Here is a 19,140-nt window from a genome sequence, read left to right on the forward strand (position 1 = left end):
TAAATATATAAAATTAGTTAATAGTTTGAACTAATTTTTAGATTTTCAGATTTTTTATTTTAATGTTTTAGTCATTTTGTTGTTTTTATAATTAGCTTTTTTGTTAGTTTAGTATAATATTTATATTAGTATATATTTATGTAATAACTATAATATTTATATTAGTATAACAACTGTATATATAATATTTATTAACAGTTTGAACTACTTTTTAGATTTTCAGATTTTTTAATTTTAATGTTTTAGTAATTTTGTTGTGTGTTTTTTTCAATTTAGTTTTTATTAATTTTAGTTTGTTTTATTTCTAGTTATTTTAGTACATCAGGTCAAACTAAATAAAAATTAGAAATGTCTTGGAAGTGCTTAAATAAAATAATAGTTAAAATATAATAAATAATAATAATAATAATAGTATAATATTTATATTAGTACATCATTTAATAACTATAATATTATATTAGTATAAATTATATATATATATATAATATTTATTCATAGTTTGAATTTATTTTTATTTTTCGATTTTCATATTTTTATATTTTATTTTAAAGTTTTATTAATTTTGTTGCGTTTTGACATTTTTAAATTTTTTTAATTAATTTTTATTCATGTTAGTTTTTGTTTTATTTCTAGATATTTTAAGCTAAATAAAAATTAGAAATGTCTTGGAAACGCTTAAATATATTTAAAATATTAGTATATGATTATTCGATATTTAGAAACATTAAAACATTAAGTTTTGTATAAGTATTACTTTAAATTAGCTATAATAACCCAAACGTCAAGCATTCCTTTACACCATAACTTATTTTGTACTGTACATTAAAATGTTTTGACACACTGACTATTCATTCATCTGATCTTTTGCATGAATTTAAAGACCAGAATGAATCAGGAGACAGGAGTTTTTATCAGTTAAATAACATGCTCGTTCTCATTTCATCAAACACACTGGGGCTTAAAGCAGCGAGTATGTGTGTGTGTGTGTGTGTGTGTGTGTGTGTGTGTGTGTGTGTGTGTGTGTGTGTGTGTGTGTTCATGCAGTAAATGTGAGCTGAAGGGCTTTCAAGGCTCCAAAATGACACTCCGTCCTACAGATCATCCGCTCAGTTCATCTTACTGCTCATGCCGCAGAATCAACCCAAGACTCATGTAAGCTCACACATTAATAAAATAAAGTCAAACGTCATTAATGACCAAATTCCGAAACCTGTTAAAGGATTACTCCACTTTCAGAATAAAAAATCTTGATCATTTACTCACCCCCATGTCATCCAAGATGTTCATGTCTGTCTTTCCTCAGTCATAAAGAAATTATGTTTTTTGAGGAAAGCATTACAGGAATGTTCTCCATATAGTGGACTTCTATGGTGCCCTGAGTTTGAACTTACAAAACGCAGTTTAAATGACTCTAAACGATCCCAGCCGAGGAATAAGGGTCTTATCTAGCAAAACGATCTGTCATTTTCTTAAAAAATTAATAATTATACACTTTTTAACCACAAATGCTTGTCTTGTCTAGCTCTGTGATGTGCACATTAATTTATTGGGGAAGTTCATGCAAGCCAAATCTGCGCAGGTTTAGTGCAAATACTGAACTCGTGAGACATCATGACATTATGGAGTATATTGCCAAAAACAAACAAAACACTCCTTCAGAAATACAGGCATTCACCACTATGTGATGAAGTCTGGTTAGACCAATTTAGTGTGTGTGCATTTAGAGAGTGTTCTTTCACTGCATCAATCAGTCAATTAATATACATTAATTAAGCAATAAGGTACGAGAGGCCGTGCTGTATCATGAATAAATCACGGCTGAAGGGCGTTGTTAGCAACCCCTTCAGCCGTGATTTATTCATGATACAGCACGGCCTCAAGTACCTTATTGCTTTTATAAAATGGTTACCACACAATAAAAATATTAAAATCATAAATATATATTAATTTATATATATTGAGTTGTACGTTTTCATAAAGTAAAATCATTAACTGCCTTCCGCTGTAAAAAGTAGTCCCTAACTGCTGCAGCTGTGTTTTCGTTGCTAAGGGTGGTTGCTAAGGGGGTTCAATGATACACAAAACCGTTGAGTGAAGCGGTCATAGCAGTGCTGTATCGTGAATACCAGAGCCATATAAAAAGAGAGTTGCGACACTCCCATAGGCTTCCATAGGAACTGAGGAATGCGGAAGTAAAGCGTGTCATGGAGCGGTCAATAGTTCCAAACAACCAATAGCTCCTCCATTGAAGCCCATTCATTTCAGCGCTTCTCAAGCACAGTCGCAAGTATATTGAAGAAATTACTGCATTTCTTTACATTTTAACGCATCAGTTGACCTCTCGAAAAACTGGCCAATAGTGGTGTTTTATGAAGCGTGTTATAGTTAATGTTTATCGTTAAAAAATTAACAGTTAAACTGTAAATGCAGCTGGATAACGTGAGAAACACCGTAATAGCGACCATAACCAGATACTAGTTGTCATATTTTCATGTTTTTAGTCTTTCTGCAAACTTTCTCTCACTGTAGGAGGTTGAATGAGTTTCAGTAAAGACTGCATTCAAGAAACACGATAAAAATGTATGCTGAATGCAATTCGTTGCCTTGTGTTTTTTAAACATTATTTTCATCTTTTCTATTATGTTAAATGCCATTTTTGCTTGCCTTTTATAATATTCGCTTATGTTGTATATTTGAATATCATAAAACAAGAGTAAATTACTTTTTTTTAATTTAACATTAAATCGTTAAATCGAAACATACTGTATAAAAAAAGTGTTTGATCATGTCCAAATACACATGCAGATGTATTTAACCTTAAATATTACACTAACTGTAATCTAAATACTATTAGAAAATTTTATCTTTTAAATGGTCAGGATCATTATTGCACATTTTAAGTACAAAAAAACCTCCCCAAAATATTTACTAAATAGAACTTAACTATATATATTACAGTTATTTAATTGAATAAAAGTTACACTTGAGGTTTTTTGGTCACATTTGACTGCCAAAGAGTATGAGAACATATTAATTATGTCTCTTTATCACTCCCCTGAATAAAATGCGATTGTAAAGCGTATTCAGAGAAGTTATCAATACAAAATCAATGCACATTATGTGTTAATAATTACTCGAAATTGCTGCAAATATAGTAAAACTGCTGTCTATCCTATTTAACTCCATTCAAACACATTGACAGCGCGGAGCTGTTTGGAACTATTGAGAGCTCCATGAACCACGTGACCGTGCGGCGGCGAGATCAAAGCGTGTCGCAACTCTCTTTTTATATGGCTCTGGTGAATACCACACAGCTGCTGACCAATCAGAATTGAGGAATGGAACTAACCGTTTTATAAGAATCATTATAAAACGGTTAGTTCCATTCCTCAATTCTGATTGGTCAGCAGCTGTGTTTTATTCATGATACAGCACGGCAACGTTCTCTGTATCATTGAACCTCCTTAGCAACCTCCCTTAGCAACGTAAACACAGCTGCAGCAGTTAGGGACTACTTTTTACAGCGGAAGGCAGTTAATGATTTTACTTTATGAAAACGTACAACCTAATATATATAAATTAATATATATTTTTGATTGTAATATTTTTATTGTGTGGTAACCATTTTATAAAAGCAATAAGGTACTTGAGGCCGTGCTGTATCGTGAATAAATCACGGCTGAAGGGCGTTGTTAGGCACGACGCGAAGCGGAGTCTCCGTACCTTATTGCTTAATTAAGAAACATCACATCATTCCAGATATGGGGCAGAAAATCTAGATATTTATATCATTTCATATAGTTATAATATCACACAAAGAGTGCTGTTTTTCTTAAAACATCAGCATGATTACAAATGTGATACTGATTTTATACAACAGTTTATTCAATAAACAATAAGAGACTTCCGTACGTTTCAGACCCCATATTGGCTGTTTTTGCTCTATTTCGCCAACAAAAATCATCCCAAACACAGCCACAGCGGTGTTTCTTTCCTGAATCGATCAAGCGTTTAAATGATTGGGTTCAATCGCAATGACTCACTTATTAACACTGACTTACTGACACCAACTGACGGGTTTTAATTTCACGTTTAAAGCATCTTTTCATTTTAAAAATAACTTCAACATTTTATTTTTAAAATATCATTATTTCTGCATTTATAACTGCAGGTGAAAGCATTCCAGTCTCTCTGGGCTTCACTTTCACTCAAAAGATGACGCACACTTTAAAAAAAAATGGCTTTATAAAGGTAACAATTTAAACTTACCGGAAAAAGATTAATTTCTCTCACTGCAGTGAACTGGCCACAGAAAATGAAGAGTATCAGCTAATTTTTCACGCACAATAACACATTCTACATCATATTGCCTAATTTTCTTGATCAATACCATTATCGATAAAATCCCAGGAAATATTGAGATATTATTTTTTTGTAGAAGTTATGAATGGCTGGTAACTTAATTTAGTAGCCAAACAGCTGGTGAGTGAAAAAGTTCATTTCAATCCCTGGTTAGAAAGTAGGGCTGTGCAATTAATCGCAATTGCAAAAAAATTGAACGTCAAGTTCATTTTATTTTCGATATAGCGCCAGATCACAATAGAAGTCATTTAAGGTTATCTTTCCTATAGAACAGGTCTATACATAGTGCTTTTATCAAACATACTAAATCGCCTTATGTTATTTATCTTATTTACACTAAGGCATGTCATTTTTGTCTCTTCATGGTCGCGTGATTACAATGTCTCCTCCAAGAAAACACGGACTGGATCGCGGACTCCATTCATAAAAACCTAATCTACTATAGCACGGAATGCCACGTAATTTGTCGATTTTTGGATTAATAAATCAAAAGTTGGTCTGTCACTTAATTCAAATCGCGAGATGGACTAGTGTCTGTCAAAACTGAAATGCAAAAAGACCGTTTTAATCTGAATCCTGCATGTTTCGTTTGCTTCTTTATGTATGAATGGTGGAGACGCGTTTTATTTCTTTACTACATGCAGACTGAAGCAAACGTGACGCTCCCGCTAATTTTTGGCATTTGCATCTCACATGAACAGATAAACTTAATCGCCAAATCGCTGCTGTGAGTGTCACTTTTACCGTTTCATTTGAGAAAACTAGCATCATATCATACTGTACACAAAGAAACTTCACTGCAACCTGTCAAAATAAAAGTACGGTTTAACATGTAACAGAACAATATTAGTCCTGTATTACTATTGTACAGTATAATGTAGGTGTTTGTATATTCCCATTTAAATAATTTACATAAAACAATATATATGATTAAAAAAAAATATTACAACAAGATTAACCACTTAATTATTACTTAAACGTTTTAAACTGAATATAATTTTTCTTCCACGCATTGATTTTAACAGTACATTTCTGTTTGACAAAAATTAAAAGGGTTTATTTTTCATTTGATTAAAAGTAAATAAATGTTTATGCTTTTTCATTAACAGAAAAATTAAAACAAGAATTTCTAAAAAAAAAAAAAAAAAAGATTGTAGAGCCCTCAAAATGTTAAAATAGAGAGTTTTGGACTTATTTTTCCACTGAAATGAATGTAGGGCTGGGCAATTTGGCTTAGAATAAAAATCTCGATTAATTGAACATTTTAACCCGATTACGATTAATGAACGATTATTTTATTTATTAATAAAATTATATTTAATTATATTTATATAATCATTATTTTTTTGCCCTCATAGTTCACTGACAAGTTTTGTACAGTAAATATGTTCACATATTACAAGCGAGAGATTTTTGGATGAAGGGTGCATTACTTGATTTTAAAATAATTGAAGGAAACACACTATCTATGATCTATGATTATTAATTGAAATCAGTGTTGAACAACTGAAATTAAAGCAAGCATTGCTTAAAACGAAAAGTCACATTTTTCTTAAATTAGTGAAAATAAATAACTTGCACTATTGAAAACAAAATAAATAATTTTCAAAGTTTTTCATATTAAAAGTAGAAAATAAGCAGTATCTCCTCTAAATAAAATTACCCTTGTATATCCTGTAAATACTTTTTACTGCATAAATACTGTTTAAGCTCTCCATCGACATGTCGGCGGAATAACGGAACGGAGCGCTAGTGTTTTTTAAAGGGAAAGTAATTGAAATAATCTTCCTGGAAAAATTTTAACGATTATAGGTTCTGAATGTCGATTTCGATTATTTTTCGATTAATCGCCCAGCCCTAAATGAATGTTTCCGTTATTACACAAAGTAGGCTAAAGTACCGGGAAAAAAGTAAAATGGCTTATTTATTTTATGTTGTCTGTTTTAAAGACAATTTTACTACAGTTTTGTTTATTAAACTTAATACTGTGTTATTTCATTGTGAAATGTTTTGTTATGCACTTCTTGTGCACTGAATACATTGAGAATGTTTGTATGTAGCTTGTTTGAAAAAGCAAAAAAAAAAAAAAAATCGCAAATAAAATCGCAATCGCAATATTCCTTCAAAAAAAAAAAATCGCAATATGATTATTTTGTCCATATTGCACAGCCCTATTAGAAAGTATATAAATTGTAATTTTCTTTAGAAAATGACCAATGGTTTCGCTAGATAAGACGCTTCTTCCTCGGCTGGGATGGTTTAGAGTCATTTGAAGCCGCATTTAAACTGCATTTTGGAAGTTCAGACTCAAAAGTAAAATAGAAGTCCACTACATGGAGAGAAATCCTGAAATGTTTTTTTTTTAATCTTGATTTCTTTCTGACTGATATGTGACCCTGGACCACAAAACCAGTCATAAGGTTAAATTTGACAAAACTGAGATTTATACATCATATGAAAGCTCAATAAATAAGCTTTCTATTGATGTATGGTTTGTTAGGATAGGACAATATTTGGCCGAGATACATCTATTTGAAATCAGAAATCTGAGGATGGAAAAAAATCAAAAAGACTGAGAAAATCACCTTTAAAGTTGTCCAAATTAGGTTCTTAACCATGCATATTACAAATCAAAAATTACATTTTGATATGTTTACAGTAGGAATTTTACAAAAAATCTTCATGGAACATGAACTTTACTTAATTTCCGAATGATTTTTGGCATAAAAGAAAAATCAAAAATTTTGACCCATGCAATGTATTTTTGGCTATTGCTCCAAATATACCCCAGCGACTTAAGACTGGTTTTGTGCTCCAGGGTCACATATTTGATAAAAAGGGGGTGAGTAAATAATTAGGACATTTTTATTTTGGAAGTGGAGTAATCCTTTAAGCATTAAAATGAACAACATCCATAGTAAAAGCTGAACTTGTAAAGCACTGTTGATAAAGCTGAGTTTTTCCAGCTTTTGTTGTTGTTATTAAAGTGTGACTGATGAGAACTCACCTTCATTAGGTTCACAGAGTTCAGTCGGTCCTCTTCGGCCTCCTCATCCTCGCTGTTGTCCGTCTGCATGGCGGTGCTGGTCTCACGGGCCTGTTTGCTGATCCGGGCCTGTTCCGTCTGCTGGGCGAATTCGACTGACATCTGCACGATCACCTGACCACAGCAAACACCGGCAATTAAAACACATCAAATTCACGAAGCCATTGATTCAAGAGTTGAAGCTATTAATCTCATCTCTTTACTATTAGTTATAGCACCAAATAAACATGAATGAACATCAGAAGGTGTTAGAAGAAACCGAACAACTGAAATTAATTATGATTTATGTACAGATTGAGCGCAATAATGCCACGTAACGTCACATTTAAGTCAGGAAAGACATTCAATGAACATAACCTCGATAGTTAGCTAGAAAAATTGCTCTAAAGAAAAGCTTTTTGATAAATATTTACCCTTTATTACAGATTTATTATATTTTCCTTCATCTTTTAGTGAGGTCTTGTAAGCTGTCATGAAAACCTATGTGAAGTTAAATTACTTAAACTAAATAAAAAATGCATTCAAAATGAACTCAAGGATGAGAAACTAAAATAAATACATTTTAAAATAAAACCAAATCAAGATAAAACTTAATACTAATCATACAAATGTCAAATTAAAAGAATTTTAAAATAAAAAAGGCTTTAAATGAAAGTTAACTTAATTTAAAAAAATATATATTATTTAAAATTTAATCACTTTAAAATAAAAATTAATTAAATCATACAAATGTGGGCATGGTATAGGGCAGGATATGCAGGGATGATGGATCTACTTGGATTATTCTGTATTTTGTTTGTTGTATGTTGTTTAACTTGAAAAACCCAATAAAAAAATTAAAATAAAGATTTTTAAAATAAACTAAAACTTGTTAAAAGTTAACTTAATTATAAAAATATACATTTAAAATAACTTAAACAATAAAAAATGTTAAATTAAAAATAAATTTCAAAACAAATCAAAATGAAAATGACAACACTGTAAAAAATAGGTTTTCATGACAGTTTTTAGATATAATCAATTCATTTTTTTTTAGATAAAATTAATTTCAGTGCGTCCAAACTGAGCATTATCAGCTGAGAATAAGCAACACTATCCCTCATAAAACTTTAGTAACTTGAATGAAATGAAAACTTTTGGTTAAAAGAAAAAATACATTGTTTGGGTCAAAATGATCGATCTTTCTTTTAAGCCAAAAATCATTAGGATATTAAGATCATGCTCCATAAAGATATTTTGTAAATTTCCTACCGTAAATATATCAAAACTTAATTTTTGATTAGTAATATGCATTGTTTAGAACTTCATTTGGACAACTTTAAAGGTGATTTTCTCAATTTTTAGATTTTTTTATTTTCAAATAGTTGTATCTCAGCCAAATATGGTCCTATCCTAATAAACCAGACATCAATGGAAAGCAAATCTATGCAGAAAGATTGACCCTTATGATTGGATTTGTGGTCCAGGGTCACATTTATCAATAACAAACTGGAGTAAAAACAATTAACATTTCGGTTCAGTTTTGGTTTCAGTTTTCGGGCTACATATTATTAAATAAAATTAATTTCAGTGCATTTTCAACAGAAAATAAACAACAACATTCCTTATGAAACCACCATACAGACTTACATTTTCTTATTAAAATATATAAACAAGCTAACAATCATGCAATATACAAAAAAAACAAAAACAAAAAAAAAAACATTATTTTTGGTTTTAGTTTTTTAGCTAAATAAAAATTTCAGTGCATCATTACCCAAGAATAAGCTCAATTTTAAACAAAAATTTACCATACTTCACACAGGTTTTCTGTGTTTTTTTAAATTAAGAGTAAAAAAAGCATGCAATATTTGAAAAAAAAAAAAAACCTTTATATTTGACTTTAATTTTATAGCTAAATGTTCCTTCTGAAAACACACATTTTCTTACTAAGAAGTAAATGTATGGGTGTATGGGTCAAAATGATCAATTTTTCTTTTATGCCAAAAATCATAAGGATAGTTAGATATTTAGCAAATTTCCTACCATAAATATATAAAAACTTTTTTTTTGAAAAAATTTTTTGATTAGTAATATGCAGTGCTAAGAACTTAAGTAATATGTGACCCTGGACCACAAAACCAGTCATAAGGTTAAATTTTACAAAACTGAGATGTATATATAATATGAAAGCTTAGTAAATAAGCTTTCTATTGATGTATGGTTTGTTAGGATAGGACAATATTTGACTGAGATACATCTATTTGAAAATCTGGAATCTGAGGATGCAAAAAAATTAAAATACTGAGAAAATCACCTTTAAAGTTGTCCAAATTAAGTTCTTAGCAATGCATATTACTAATCAAAAATTACATTTTGATACATTTACAGTAGGAATTTTACAAAAAATCTTCATGGAACATGATCTTTACTTAATTTCCTAATGATTTTTGACATAAAAGAAAAATCAATAATTTTGACCCATACAATGTATTTTTGGCTATTGCTACAAATATACCCCAGCGACTTAAGACTGGTTTTGTGCTCCAGGGTCACATATATTTCGTAAATTTCCTACCATAAATATATCAAAACTTAATTTCTGATCAGTAATATGCAGTGCTAAGAAATGTGGACAACTTTAAAGCCGATTTTCTCAATATTTAGTGTTTTTGCACCCTCAGATTCTAGAATCTCAAATAGTTGCATCCCAGCCAAATATCGTCCAATCCTAACAAACCAGACATCAACGGAAAGCAAATTTATTGATGTATAAATCTCAATCTTAACCAAAAATTGGTTTTGAGCTCCAGGGTCACACAGTAAATCAAACATGTAACATAAAGCCATATGACAGTCTTGTAAAGCACCTTGGCGATCTCCTCCTCCAGACGACTGAGATCAGGCTCCTCCGGAGGAGATGAGGCCCTTCGCTCCGCCACTTCTCTCAGTCTCTCCAGCTGCTCCCGCGACAGACCCGCTGCCCCGTCTACAGAGAGACGCTCCTCATCCTCATCTTCATCCTGAGACAGAAACACCAGCGAGAGTGAGATGAGACGGACACAAAGAAGAGCAGAGGAAGGAGAGGAGGAGTCCAGTGTGTGTGAAAGAGCTCTTTCTGGTGCGTCTCACACTGAAGCCGTCTCTCTGTTCTCTCTCAATGTCTTTCAGTCGGTAAAATAAGATCCACACTCAGACATTCAGAAGGTCTTTTGTTGCATATGCAGATGCGGTTCTGTTTCTCTGTTTCTATATTTATTCAAACGTCCTTCTATTTGTCTCCTTTCATCGCTGTTTTCTATTTCCTCCATTTGGAATTGAAGCTTTAAGACACGTGTTTCTGGTTCTAGACTAGTGTCGTCACGATACCAAAAATTTTGACTCTGATACGATACCTGACTAAAATATCTCAGACGACGCCAAAAACACAGAATGACAAGTGAAAATGAATAATAGATGATCCAAATGGTTATAGTTATTTTATCTATTAAAAAAGCATTTCGTCCTTTTAAAAAAAATATCAAATAATAAAAACATGTGCATGTTAGTGTACAGGTATGGAGAGATCTTTGGAACTTTGGTAAGAGCTAAAAGGATAAAGACAAATCTTATTTCACGATATAGTCAATTTTATTATGATATAGTGCAATTTTGTTATTTCATCTTTGTTATTAATAATAGTAAGTATCAAACTAAAGGACAAAAACAATAAAACAGAGACACAAATGAAATAAATAGGGCTCTACGAAATTTGTTTTATTCCCAAATTCCGTTTTATTTTTTCTAAATTCATTTAAATTTTTCTGGATTCCGTTTTAAATTTTTCTAGACTCTATTTTAATTGTTACATTAAGAAAATATTCAAAATATTAAAAAAATATTGTCTAATTTTTTAGATTTTCAAATTTTCTGCTTTATTCCTTTTTATTTTTTTCCCTTTTTTATTTTTCTGGATTCCGTTTTTTAATTTTTCCAAATTAATTTTTATTTTTCTGGACTTGGTTTTTTCCGTTTTGAATTTTTCTAGACTTGTGTTTTAAATGGTTACATTAAGAAATAAAAATCAAAAATCATCATTAATCAGAATCATGAAATATACATGATTTAACAGAAATCGTCCCAAATTCCGTTTTATTTTTTTGCAAATTCATTTAAATTTTTCTGGATTTATTTTTTTCCGTTTTGAATTTTTATAGACTCTATTTTAATGGTTACGTTAAAACATATTAATCAAGAAGCAAATCTACCGCAATTTCTTAAACGTTTAACAAAACAATTTTTTTAAGGCCCCATGAATTTTGCTTAGTCTTAGATTCCGGTTTTTTTCTCCAAATTATTTTTTTTTCCGTTTTGAATTTTTCTAGACTCTATTTTAATGGTTACATTAAGAAATATTCATCAAAAAGCATGTAATTAATTGAAATCATGAAATCAAATAACAACAATTCCATAAAAGTTTAACAAAAGTTACATTAAGGCCTAATGAAATTTATTCCCAAATTTTTTATTTTTTTTGCAAATTAATTTTACTTTTTCTGGATACTGTTTTGAATTTTTCTAGACCATTTTAATGGTTACATTAAAAAATATTCATCAAAAAGCATGTAATTAATTGAAATCATGAAATCATTTAACAACAATTACATAAAAGTTTAACAAAAGTTACATTAAGGCCTAGTGAAATTTATTCCCAAATTTTTTATTTTTTTGCAAATTCATTTTACATTTTCTGGATACTGTTTTGAATTTTTCTAGACCATTTTAATGCTTTCATTAAAATTTATTAATCGAAAAGCACGTCTAATTAATTTAAATCATGAAACGTACACAATTTAACAGCCATTTCCTTAAAAATTGAACAAAAATGAAAATTTTAGGGCCCTATGAAATTTGATTTAGTCCCAAATTCGCTTTTATTTCTTCCAAATTCATTTAAATTTTTCTGGATTCCATTTTTTTCCCGTTTTGAATTTGTCTACTCTATTTTGATGGTTACATTTTTATTTTGACATGTTGCTGCCTTTATGTTTCTGTTTATATAATGATATGAGAGTGTTTTTTCTCAAAAGTAACATAAAATGCTCATGAAGTGACTCTCAGTGGTTCTAGAGATGAAGTTTATGATTCATGTCCTCATATATTGAGGCGGCAGACGATTCCATCCACATTTACAGCTTGGCTTTATTCATAGGAGCCTAAATAAACAGTGTTAATACGGCTCTTTTCAAAATGCTTTCTTAAACTACCAGTACTATTAAAATGTGGAATCATACCATTTTTTAAAGCAGGGTATCGCCTTTTTAGTAGAGGTATATTGTGCAATACTATACTAGACTGTACTTTGAAGAAAAGATGTGAATGAAGCCCACAGAGATGGAGGCGTTCACGGATGCGTGATCAGGGTTTGAGATGTAGGGCAGCTCTCTGCCGCGGGCCGCTGACGCTCCATTATTACTACAGTTAAACACACAGCAGTGCTGCCAAACAAGAAAATCACAAGATCTGAGAGAGAAAAAACACTGACCTGAAGATGATCACGGCGCTCGTCTCCCGTCAGCGGAGGACAGACCCTCGGCACGCTGGGAAACACAAACACAGACCGAGAGAGTCAACGTCACGCGTCACCAAACGCACAAACTCTGACCTCATAACAGCACAACACAGGGCTTGATGAGTGAGAAATAAATTAAACTCGACAAAAATTAAATTAAATAAAACTAATATTAATATAATTTCTAAATAACAAGTTAAAATATTATACTATATATAAAAAATTTTATATTATGATAAATATTATTTTATAAATAAATAAAAGTAAAATACAAAAAATATAAATAATATAAAAATATGTAAAAAAATAAATAATATACCTCATGATAAAAAATAAATAAAATTATATTTTGCATAAAAAATTATTTATGCATGAATGATGAGAAGCTGCAGGGCTGGAATGGTCATGAAAACCATGCAATTAAATTATAAAGTGATGCTGCATACAAAAACAGACCTTTTGAAGATTATTAGAACCCACAAACCTGCATTTTTAGATTTTTTTTAAAGACTTAAAAAGATTTCTGAAGTATTTAATTCACTGGATTATCCAACAAAACATTTTTACTAATAAATCACAACATTTCTAAATAGAAAATGTAAATACTACACATATATTTATTTATTTATTTATTGTTTTGAGGTCAACAGGATCCAAATACAATATAAAAATTAAAAGAAATTAGCATTAATTTCTGACGTATTTAATTCATTGGATTACTTGAGAAAAAAATTTACTAAATGTATTTATTACGTTTAAATATAAATATACTTTATGATGGTATATATACTAAATGATGGTATTAAAAAAGGACTGATTTAAAACAGAGGGGTTTATAAGTTGTTAAAAAAATAAATAAATTTAATTAATTAATTGTTTCCAACATTTCAAAGAATATTAGAACCCACAGACCTGCATTTTTATTTATTTATTTTTTTAACTGATTTAAAACTGAGGGGTTCATACATTTTTACAAAAAAAAAAATACATAAATTAATTAATAAATTAAATAAAATCAAATAATTAATAAAATCATAAAAAAAGTTACATTAAACAATATACAAGGAAAAAAACATTACCAGATGTATTCCTTACATTTAAATATAAATATACCTAAAACTAAATGATGGTATTATAAAAGGACTGATTTAAAACAGAGGGGTTCATAAGTTGTTTAAAAAAGATAATAATAATACTAATGAATAAATAAATAAATTAATTAATTAATTAATTCAAATCAAATAATTAATAAAATTATAAAAATGTTACATAAAAAAAATCCACTTCGAAGAATATTAGAACCCACAGACCTGCATTTTTATGTTTTTATTTTTAAAAGACATTTTTCAAAATATCAGTTTAATTTGAGGCAATCAAGATCCAAATAAAAAGACAAAATATTTAGAAATGAGTATTCATGTAGTATTTAATTATTAAGTATTTAATATTATCTAACAAAAAATATGTTTAGTATTAAATTATGTAAATATATATATATATATATGGCCAAAAATAATTGCTAAATATGACATAAAATTTAATTAAAAAAATAATGAAATAATAATTTTACATTTAATATATTATTTGTTTTTATTTTTAATCAAACATTTTTTACACTTTATATGTAACATTTTTATGATTAAAAAATTAAAAATCATAAAAATCTTATATAAATATATATTTTTTCACTCCAGAAACACAGACCTGACATTTTTCAAAATATCTTCTTTGTCTCTGCAAAAGCAGATTGAGCAAATGATGACAGAACGATCATTTTTAGGTGAACTAAACCTTTGATGATCCTAAAACAGGCTTCATTTTCTATACTATTCATTTTCAAGTTAAGCATTACTACTTATTTTATGGAGAGACTAAAAACGGGATGTTCTCCGTGAGGTTTTGAAAGATTTATTTACTGCATGTTGGATATTTAATCATTTAGATCAGTGGTTCTCAACCAGGAGACCTCAAGATGACGAAATATAATTGATAAATAAAACAAAACTCACTTTAAATGAGCAAAAACAATTAAAACTCAATACATTGCTTATTTTAGTTCACGTCCTGAACCACTGTTTTTGTCTCTGGACTCACATGGTTTTGGAAAACCTGGATAAAAGAGGAGACTTGATTTGAGAAGTGATTTGTAGAGCTGGAACATCACGGAAATGAAGCTGAACTCACAAACAGCGGCTGAATTATGAGCCCAGTGTGTAAATGTCAGTCTGACAGCAAATGAAAGTTACGAGGCTTCATTAAAAACGCTCAGCGGAGCGACCAGAGCAACGCACTCTTTAATCACAGCAACAATAACAGCGCTAATAAAGGAAGACGGATCGCCAAAACAAGCATTCTGCTTTCTCTGTCAAACACTCTTGGCGAGATTTTAAAGTTAATATTTAGAAAACATCTGCACTTTCACGCCAGAGATACTATTATAGATTTTATTAGTGTAAAATTCATTTTTACTTTTAGATTTTCAGTTTTCATTTTAATTTTTGTTGCATTTTCAGATCCAAATAAAACGAGAAAATAAAGATATTTATAATGATTTGTAACAGGGTTTCCCAAAAATGTGTTTGTGAGTTGATAAAAAAATAATAATAAAGTATTTAAATCATAACAAACAGTTTGATTTTAATTGTATTTACATTTTCAGAAATTCTGTCATGTGATTTTGTCAATTTTATAATTTTTTTTTTAATGTCTATATAGTTTTTATTTATTTTTGTTTCAGTTTTAGTTTTGGTTATTAATGTGCTTTAAGTTCAACTAAAAGGTTTGAAAACTAGCCGAAATAAAGAAACAAACTTTTTTGCATAATCTTTTACCTATTTAATATTTTTATATTTTCTGTTTCACGTACATTTTATTTCAAGTTTTAGTAATTTTGTTGTGGTTTTTCTTTTATTATTTCAGGTTTAGTTAGTAAGCTGCTTTAAGTTCAACTAAATGAAAATGTTTTTTCATTAATATTCAATTATCTGATTGCTTTCTTGTTTTTAGTGTTTTGATTGTTTTATTTCGAAATTATTTGCATATAAAGTGCTTTCAGGCATTCAAATCATCACGTTTCATTTTTGATATAGTTGATATTTTGGCATCTTTTTTTAAATTATTTAATATTTTTATATTTTCTTTCACATACATAGTTAAAGTTGTAGTAATTGTGTTGTGTTTTTGTCATTTTTAATCAAATTTGCCTGATTTATTTTTATTTGAGTTTTAGTTTTAGTTATTTAGTTTAGTTATTTAGTTACTAAACGAAAATTGTATTTTTTTTCCTTGGCAACTATGCAACTATGTTTACTGTTTTATAAATTAATATTTCATTTCATTTCTGTTTGCCCTCTTGTTTTAGTAAGTGTTTTGATTGTTTTATTTTGAAATTATTTGCATATAAAGTTTAATTTTTGGTGGGACTTTTGGTGAAATGCTGAAACTGTTCACAGAAATGTTGGAAATTCATTGCTTAAAAAGAGTACGAACCCTGAAGCAGTGTTAACTTAGTTAATATTTTGCATAATTTTTTAATTATTTAATATTTTTATATTTTGTTTCACACATACAGTAGTTACAGTCTTAGTAATTTTGTTGTGTTTTTGTCATTTTTTTAATGTCTGAATTAAAATTATTTTTTTTTTTTTTTTTTGACATTTTTCCTTGGCAACTAGCTGAAATAAAATAACTTTTCATTAATATTTCATTTCTGTTAGCTTTCTAGTGTTTTATTTTTTTACATATAAATCGCTTTCAAACATTCAAATCATCAAGTTTAATTTTTGGTGGGACTTCGGCGCATAGAAATGTTGGAAATTTATTGCTTAAAAAGAGTAGGAACCCTGAAGCAGTGTTAATTTAGTTTACATTTGTTTTATTTTTACATTTACATGTGTTTACATTTACATTATTTTATATTTTATTTTATATCATATTTTATTTAAGACTTTTTTTAATTTTCTGTTTCACATACATTTTAGTTAAAGTTTTTAGTCCTTCAATATGTCTGATTTATTTTTATTTGAGTTTTAGTCTTTTTACGTTATTAAAGTGCTTTAAGTTTAGCTAAACGAAAATTTGAATTTTTTCCTTGGCAACTCGCTGAAATGAAACAACTGTTTGTTTGTTTTTATTAATCAAAACACTTACTAAAAAATTCAATGAAATATTGTTTTATTTTGGAATTATTTGCATATAAAGTTTAATTCTTGTCCATAGAAATGTTGGAGGTTCATTGCTTAAAAAGAGTAGGAACCCTGAAGCAGTGTTAATTTAGTTGATATTTTTGCTATTTAAATAGTTGTATTATAATATTTGTATATTTTTCTGTTAAAATTTCAGTTAAAATCTTTTATTATTTGAGTTTTAGTTATTTAGGTGTTTTCAGTGCAACTAAATGAAAATTAGACAACTAGATGAAATTAAACAACTGTGTGTTTCTTTAAATTAATATTTCATTTCATTTCAGTTTGCTTTCTTGTTTTAGTAAGTGTATTTGCATATAAAGTGCTTTTCAAACAATAAAATCATCAAGTTTAATTTTTAATGGGACTATTGGTGAAATGCTAAAACCTCTGTCAATAGAAATGTTGGAAACTCGTTGCTTAAAAAGAGTTATTTAGTTGATATTTTTGCATAATGTTTTAAATTATTTAGTATTTTTTACTTTTCTGTTTTTGTTGTGTTTATTTCTTTTTTCTTTTTTAATGTCTATTTTTTTTCAGTTTTAGTTATTAAGGTGTAATAAAATAAACAGTGTTAATGTAGTTGATATTTATGCATAATTTTTAAATTATTTAATATTTTAATATTTTCTGTTTTTGTATTTATATATATATATATATATATATATATATATATATATTTTTTTTTTTTTTTTTTTTTTTTTTTTTTTTTTTTCAGTTTTAGTTATTAAGGTGCTTTATGTTCAACTAAATGAAAATGAGAAAATTCTCCTTGGCAACTAGCTGAAATAAAATAACTATTTAAAAAAATAATAATAAATAAATAAGCATTGTTCATGTAGTTGATATGTTTGCATTATTTTTTAATTATTTAATATTTTAATATTTTCTGTTTTTGTCTTTTTTTAAATATGTCTATTTTTTATTTTTCTTTCAGTTTTAGTTATTAAGGTTCTTTAAGTTCAACTAAATGAAAATTAGAAAATTTTCCTTGGCAACTAGCTGAAATAAAATAACTATTAAAAATAAAAATAGTTTATATTTTAAAGTAGTTTATATTTTTGTATAATTAATAAATTATTTAATATTTTTATATTTTCTGTTTTTGTCTTTATTTTTTATATATGTCTATTTTTTTCTTATTTCAGTTTCAGTGATTAAGTTTCTTTAAAGGAACTGTAAGAAATTTATTTTAGTTATAAATAAAAAAATAAAATAAACAGTGTTAATGTAGTTGATATTTTTGCATAATTAATAAATTATTTAATATTTTAATATTTTCTGTTTTTGTCTTAACTTTTTATATATGTCTATTTTTTATTATTATAGTTTTAGTTATTAAGCTGCTTTAGGTTCAACTAAATGAAAATTAGAAAATTCTCCTTGGCAACTAGCTGAAATAAAATTATTAAAAATAAAAATAAATAAATAAGCATTGTTCATGTAGCTGACATTTTTGCAATAATTTTCAAATTATTTAATATTTTAATATTTTATGTTTTTGTCTACTTTTTATGTAGGTGTATTTTTATTCTTATTTCAGTTTTAGCTATTAAGGTGCTTTATGTTCAACTAAATGAAAATGAGAAAATTCTCCTTGGCAACTAACTGAAATAAAATAATTATAAAAAAAAAACATTGCTAATGTAGTTGATATTTTTGCATAATTTTTAAATGATTTAATATTTTTATATTTTGGCATTAATTTTAGTTAAAGTTTTAGTAATTTAATTGTGTGTTTTTTTTCTTTTCAGTTATAGCTATTTTAGTTTGTATATTTTATTTTATTTCAGTTCATGTTTAACAACTTATATTATTTTGGCGGTATATTAGAATATCACTATTTAAATGTTAAATTTATTAATATAAATAATAATTTTACATTACTTTTGTTTTGCCTCATTGGTTTATTGCAATTTTCCATAAACTGATGAACCCCAGAAAGCCTGTTTAAGCTAATGAGAATTATTCAGCCAGCCAACAAATTTAATAAATATGACCAAATTACAAAAATGACC

The 19,140-nt window shown here is 28.1% G+C and overlaps 1 protein-coding gene across 1 annotated transcript in view; it reads right to left on the bottom strand.

The window, feature by feature from the left end:
• The window catches only part of LOC141289446 (uncharacterized), a 103,038-nt gene that overhangs the window by 82,934 nt on the left and 964 nt on the right, over positions 1-19,140 (bottom strand). Inside the window, exons 2-4 of the mRNA XM_073821540.1 lie at positions 12,912-12,966; positions 10,258-10,410; positions 7,370-7,522 (exon numbers count right to left, since the gene is read on the bottom strand). Coding sequence (XP_073677641.1) covers positions 7,370-7,522; positions 10,258-10,410; positions 12,912-12,966 — 361 coding nt within the window. The remainder of the gene's footprint in view (positions 1-7,369; positions 7,523-10,257; positions 10,411-12,911; positions 12,967-19,140) is intronic.

Source organism: Garra rufa, chromosome 17, assembly GCF_049309525.1.
Source record: "Garra rufa chromosome 17, GarRuf1.0, whole genome shotgun sequence".
Taxonomy (NCBI): Eukaryota; Metazoa; Chordata; class Actinopteri; order Cypriniformes; family Cyprinidae; genus Garra; species Garra rufa.